The sequence below is a fragment of the Calidris pugnax genome, unplaced genomic scaffold (assembly GCF_001431845.1).
Source record: "Calidris pugnax isolate Ruff unplaced genomic scaffold, ASM143184v1 scaffold14, whole genome shotgun sequence".
NCBI lineage: Eukaryota > Metazoa > Chordata > Aves > Charadriiformes > Scolopacidae > Calidris > Calidris pugnax.
This window is the reverse complement of record NW_015090793.1, coordinates 15,380,790-15,386,723: the sequence shown is the minus strand read 5'-3', so window position 1 is coordinate 15,386,723 and position 5,934 is coordinate 15,380,790. Positions and strand designations below refer to the sequence as shown.

At 63.0% G+C, this 5,934-nt stretch overlaps 2 protein-coding genes across 3 annotated transcripts in view; both read left to right on the top strand.

The window, feature by feature from the left end:
- Positions 1–40: 40 nt before the first annotated feature.
- On the top strand, positions 41–4,705 carry SPEF1 (sperm flagellar 1). Of its 2 annotated transcripts, none has more exons than XM_014966750.1 (7): positions 41–159; positions 312–423; positions 580–715; positions 1,859–1,907; positions 2,172–2,235; positions 2,505–2,616; positions 3,813–4,705. In XM_014966750.1, exons 1-7 carry the CDS (start codon positions 51–53, stop codon positions 3,918–3,920), a joined length of 690 nt encoding a protein of 229 aa, XP_014822236.1. In that variant the 5' UTR covers positions 41–50; the 3' UTR covers positions 3,921–4,705. The 2 variants fall into 2 exon arrangements, with proteins under 2 accessions (XP_014822236.1, XP_014822235.1); XM_014966749.1 differs by having other exon boundaries at positions 580–736.
- Positions 4,706–5,857: 1,152 nt separating this feature from the next.
- The window catches only part of LOC106884582 (chromosome unknown open reading frame, human C20orf27), a 13,531-nt gene continuing 13,454 nt past the window's right edge, over positions 5,858–5,934 (top strand). Inside the window, exon 1 of the mRNA XM_014936067.1 lies at positions 5,858–5,913. The gene's annotated coding sequence lies outside the window, so the exon portion shown is untranslated. The remainder of the gene's footprint in view (positions 5,914–5,934) is intronic.

Genomic DNA, 5,934 nt, shown 5'->3' with positions numbered 1-5,934 from the left:
CGTTGCCATGGCGGCGGGACGCGGCGCGGCCCGGGCGGACGGGACGCCGCATGGCGGGCGGCGGGGCGGAGGGCGAGCTGCGGGCCCTCTACCGCTGGCTGGATGCCGTGCCGCTCTCCCGGCCACGCAGGAACATCGCCCGAGACTTCAGCGACGGGGGTGGGATGAAAAGGCCCGAAAGGACGGGACTGGGGGTGGGGGACGGGCCTAGGGATGGGGCTAGGCCAGCGTGGCTGCCAGGCCTTGTGGGCCAGGGGTGGAGGTCCCGGTGTGCCCGCCGCCCCCAGCCCCTCTCCTCCTCTCCTCCCCAGTGCTGGCGGCGGAGGTGGTCAAGTTTTTCTTCCCTGCCATGGTGCAGCTGCACAGCTACGTGCCTGCCAGCTCAACGCCGCAGAAACTCGCCAACTGGGGCCATCTCAACAGGTACTGGGTCGGGTAGCACCCCTGCTCCCCCATACTGGGAGCACTGTGTTGCCCTGCAGAGTGTCCCCACTTGTCCTGGCTGGAGACCAGGACAGCTGGGACCTGGCTGAGGCTGCCTCCCTGCCTTCCTGGGTGCTCATTTGCCTACTCTTTTAGGAAAGTGCTGAGTAAGCTGAACTTCTCCGTCCCAGAAGACGTGATCCAGCAGGTTGTGCAGTGCCAACCAGGCATAGTGGAGCAGGTGCTGCTCCTGCTGCGACAGAAGATCGATGAGAAGCAGAAGCAGAACAAGGTGGTGCCTGGCCCATGCCAGGTCAGACGGGCTTGGGGGAAGGGGGACACTTGGTGTGCCACATCCTGGTTGTAGATACTGTGGCTAAGGGGCTGCAGGGCAGTGAGGGTGAGTAGCCACCCCACAGAGAGGTCAGTATAATCAGAGAAGGGCCAGGCTGTGCTCCAGGCGTCCTTGTGGGCATCACTATCCCCCTGAGCGCCTCTGTCTCCCCATCATGAGGATCCTGCTGCCGTCTCCTTGGGGTACTTGGTGGCAGAGAGCCCTCCACATGGGCAGAGGAGCACCACACTGGGAAGTAATGCAGGTGGCAGGGCTGGCCTTGCTCAGCAGCCACAGATGGCAGCCGTGTGCTGTTGTGGGAAGTGCTGTGGCCCTGCTTGATCCATAGTCTTGACTTGGCCCAGGCAGCCCGGGAGGAGACGCTGTGAGCCAGGGAAAAGAGGGGAAGTGGTCTCCACCACATTCCTTCCCTGCTGCCCATCAGCTGGCCCTCCTCACTGCTCCCTGCTCGTATGAGGCCCCTGACGAGGAGCAGGGAGGGTGTCTGGGGTTGCGTGGGGCTTGGCAGTGTGTGCTGAGCACACAGCTCCAGGACGGGGCTGGCAGCAGCAGCTGCCTCCTCTCCTGCAAGCCCCGAGCAAACCCTCAGCCCGTGGCTGTCCCGGTCCCCACCATGCGAGAGGATAATGAAGCTGTGGGGCTGGGGTATCTCTGCCTGTGGGTATCTCTGCCTGTGACTCTGGTGCTCAGGTCAGAGGAGGAATTTGCTACGGGAAGGGCTGTGGCTGTGAAGCAGGCAGGAATTCAGGCAGATGAATCCCAGCCTTGCCTTCAGGCTGTAACGCCCAAGCAGCCAGCACCAAAGCCACCTTGGGAGCCCTCTGCTTTGAATTGGCCTCTCCCACTGCTGTGGGAGCAAACCCCCCACCCTGGTGCTCCCCAGAGCCTCAAGCCCCAGCATTGATCAGAGAGTGGTGACATGAGCAGCCGGATAGGCTGGGGTACACTGTCCCCTTTTTTTCTGACACTGGATCCTGGCCAGGCCCCCTCCCTGCACAGGAGCTGTTTGTGGGCTCATCCACAAAGAGTCCCATGGCTCGTGGCCAGACATGATGGGGGTTTTCCTTCCTCTTTGTGCAGGAGCGGGGTGTACGGGCAGCGCTGGAAGAGGTCAGCTACCTGGAGACAGGTAGGGCCAGTGCGTGGCCCTCCATGAAGAAGGGTCCCATCCTGACTGTGCTATGGGCTCCCTGGGTCCAAACCCCAAACCATGACCTTTCTGGTCCCTGGAGAGGGGGGCATACACAGCCCTGTCTTGTGCTGGGGTGTCCAAATAATGAGCCAGCCCCGGGAGGATAGGAGACACTGCTGGAAGGGGGTGTTCCTGGGGGGGAACGGGTGGGGTGGGCAGAGCTGTTTGGACAGATTATGTGCTAACTGCTGTGTTTTGCAGGCTACTCAAAGGCAAAGAGCAGCGTAGGAGGAGGCTATGCCCAGGAGTCTCCCAGGGCTGCCGGGTAAGGACTGATGGTGCTGTGGAAGGACAATGAAGGCATGTCCTGGGTGCTGGTGACATGCCTCTCCTGGGGGCTTCTCGAGGAATGGGGCTCTCTGGGTCCTCACGGGGTTCAGGGGAGCCCTGTACAAGAGGGGCAGTGGTGTGTAGGACAGGACTTGGAGGAGCTGGGCATGTGCATGAGCCCCATGGCCTGTATGGCTCCGTGGGCTCTCAGCAGCACTGCAGCAGGGGTCAGTTATTGTCCTGGCATTTCCTTTCCTGGTCCAGGGTGACGAAGAGCCAACACGGCTGTGCCCAGGCTCCGCCAGGGGATGCCTCTGTCCACCTGCAGCTGGCAGAGAGGGAGCAGGCCCTGCTTCTGGCACAGGAGACCATCCAGGTGAGCCCACCTTGGCCAAGTGCTGTCCCCGTGGCAGCACCGAGGGACAGACTCCCTTTGCCTCCCCAACCGTCCTGCAATGGTGGTGCACATGACAGCCCAAAGAGGTGTTTGCTCCGTGCTGTCAACCTCCTGGGCTGCTCCCCTCCTGGGATGTTCCCAGCTCTGGTGACACCCTTGGGCATGGGCCAGCCTGGCAGTGGCTTTGCCATGGGCTAGCTGGCCAGCATCTGACTTGGGTGCTCCTCTGGCTGCTCCAGAGCAGTTGCTGGGCTCCTGAGTGCTGTGCTGGGCTTAAAGGACAAAGGTCTGGTCAAAGCAGGCTAGACAGGCAGCGATAGCTCAGCGTGGCTGGGAGACGTGGTTCAGTCCCCAGAGCGCTTGTCTTCTTGTGCAGCAGAAGGTGTTTTGCTGACATTTATCCGGTAAAAGCCCTTGTAAAGCCTCTGCCTGCAGATCTGCCCCTGGGGCGAACAGCTTTCTCTTTCAATCCTTCCCGCCTGGCCATGCCCTCAATCTCAGTGTCACACACCCACGTCAGTCACATCAATCACATCAATCCGGGATTCCCAAATGTTTCCTTTCTGGTCGGTCCTTCCAGCCCGCAGTAACGAGGGTGATGCAGAATGAGCGTCGCAGCTGCTTAGACCCTTGCATACAGCTTGCTGTCGCCCCTGGACCATCCCAGGGCTCTGGGCATCCCTTGTTTAACCTGAGGCAGTGGGGGATTTTTGAAACAGAGCTTCAGCCAGCACCAAGCCAGGACAATGGCTCTGTCTTGCCTAAAACTGGGGCTTTGCTGCTGGAAAACATCACCTAAGACACAAAATTTTGAAAGAGGGGAAGGAATGCTATGGGGTGTCTCGGATGTAAAGAGTTACCACCAGGTCCTGGTCCTGGTGGGGAGCTGGGACTCCAGAGCCATGTTTTGGGGGGAGTGTTTTCTTGATGCGGGTTGTGGGAACCGGAATAGGGACCCCAAATCTGGTACTGGTGCTCACCTGCCTCAGTTTCCCCTGTGGTTAAAGATGGCTGATGCAGCTCAGTGACTCCAGCAGCCACGTCAGCCTGGCCCCGAGTCTCCCCGTCCCTCCTGTGCTCCCCGTCCTTGCTGCTGGCCTATGTGGGGCTGATGGATGTGCCTCCTGCCCCCCTCCCCAAAACCAAACTGAAGGGGTATTGGGGTCTCTGCTCAGATCCTGCAGCTGAAGGTGGGGAGGCTGGAGCAGCTGCTGCACCTCAAGAACGTGCGGATAGACGACCTCAGCCGGCGCCTGCAGGAAGCCCAGTGCAAGCAGCGGTGAGCGGACCCTCGCCCACCCGGCAGGGGGCTGCCCCCCAACCCGTTTCACCTGCCCCACCGCTCACACCCGTGGGAGCTCCTCCTGAGCTGGAAGAGCCATCCTGCTGCCTCCCAGTTGCCCCGGTTCCCAGAGTGGAGACTCAAAGACAAAAGCCAGAGGTGGAAAAAGCAGATGCAGAAGCAGGGACCCTGTGCCCACCTCTGGGACCCCCCACCCCGTGCCCACTGGTGGGCAGCGCGGCAACAGCATCACTACGGCAGGGGCTCTGCTCAGCCCTCCAGCCAGCGCCTACCGACAGCAGCGGTTCTTCGTTGCCCATTAGTAATTAAAAAGCCGGGTTATGGCTTGGAGACCTCCCTGCAAGGCTGAGTCGCTGTGGGGGTCCCGCCTGCCCCAGCCTGGGGGTCTTTACTTCCCAGCTGGTCCAGCGTCGGAGGGCGGTGGGCAGCGTGGGGACGCCGCTCGGCTGCCGGGGCCGGGGAGGCGTGCGCTGGCGGAGGCTGGGATTTAATCCCTTACTCAAAGCTGTTTGTTTTTGTAATCTCCAAGAAAATCCGTGCCTCGGCACACAGGGCAGCTCACGGTGCGGCTGGGCAGCAGCCCCGGCTCTCAGCCTGGCACTGCCACCCACCAAGCCTGTGGGCAGCCCAGCCACGGGGTGGGGGTACCCAGAGATACCCCCTGCTCCTCCACTCATCTCCCCCGGGGACGTCCCCCAGTGGTGGAGAGATGCTCGAGGGTGGCTCTGGGCATGACTGTCACTGTACCGGGGTCACCTGCGGCCTTTTTAGGGTAAAAAATGATTGTTTTCTTCCAGCGTGTGGGTGTGTTGTTTGTCTCCGCGGAGGGGGGAGCCGGAGCGTGTCCCTCCCCTGGGGGCTGAGCCATGTGTGGTGTCACGCGTGCCGGCGGCGAGGACACAGCAGCTCCCTGGGAATGAAGCCCCACTCTTTTAAGTGCTCTGGCATATGGAGTCTGCGGCCGAATCCGGGGCTGCCGGGGGGCCGTGAGATGAGCCGGGGGGCCGTGGGATGAGCCAAGGGGTGGGTCATCTTAGCCCCTGGGGTGTTCTGTGTCCCCTGTCCCCGTGTCCCTGCCGGCACTGCCTGCTCACCGGAGCTGAGCAAGCCCTGACCCTGCTCCCCCATGGGGGGCAGCTTTTGCCCCACATAGTGGGGGGCTGCTGCCTCCCCCCGTAGCGTTCCCAGGCGGGTGGACGTGCTCTTTGGAAGGGAACCGGCAGCATTTTCCTGGCAGGGACGCGTCCCAGCTGCCTTTCCCACCCTCAACGCCCCTGACAGCCGGCTCCCTCCATCCTTGTCCAGTGCGTGACCGTCCCCTTGGGGAGACATGGCCCATTCCCCGTGCTCCATCCCACCCGTGAAGGGACACGCGGGCTCCAATGGGGACAGACAGAGCCTGGGAGCTCAGCTGGGCCAGGCTGTCCAGAGCCTCAGGGTTGTCTCGACAGGATGAGATGGGGTGGGATGGGGTGGGATGGGATGGGACAAGCCAGCCCTGTCCAGCCGCCGCGCCGGGGCCCCCAGCTCGGGCCGGGCTCGCAGATTCAGGTCTGAGCCGCCAAAAATTGTCAGGGAAATGACATGTTGCCATGGCAACCGCATCGCCCGGGAACGGAGGGGGGACCGGGCGAGTGCTCCCCCCGCCCCGCTCCTCTGCTCGGCGCAGCGCCCACCACCGCCCCATGTGGAGCCCCGCTGCTGTGCGCGCCCGCCTCCTATTGGCTGCCCCAGCCTTTAGCCACGCCCCTTAGCGACAGTCCCGTCCCCTGGAGACGACCCTGCCCTGCGGGGCGGCTGGGGAAGCGCCGCCTGAGCCGCAGCCGATGGGCGTGGCGGGGAGGCGTGACGGCCGGTGGGGGGAAGACCAATAGGAACGGCGGGGGGGTGTGGCAGGGCCAATGGCAGGTAGGGGGCGTGTCCCGGTAGTGGGAAGCGGGGCGCGCGGCGGCGTCCGGGACGCAGCGACTGGGGTGAGTGAGGGGAGGGAGGGA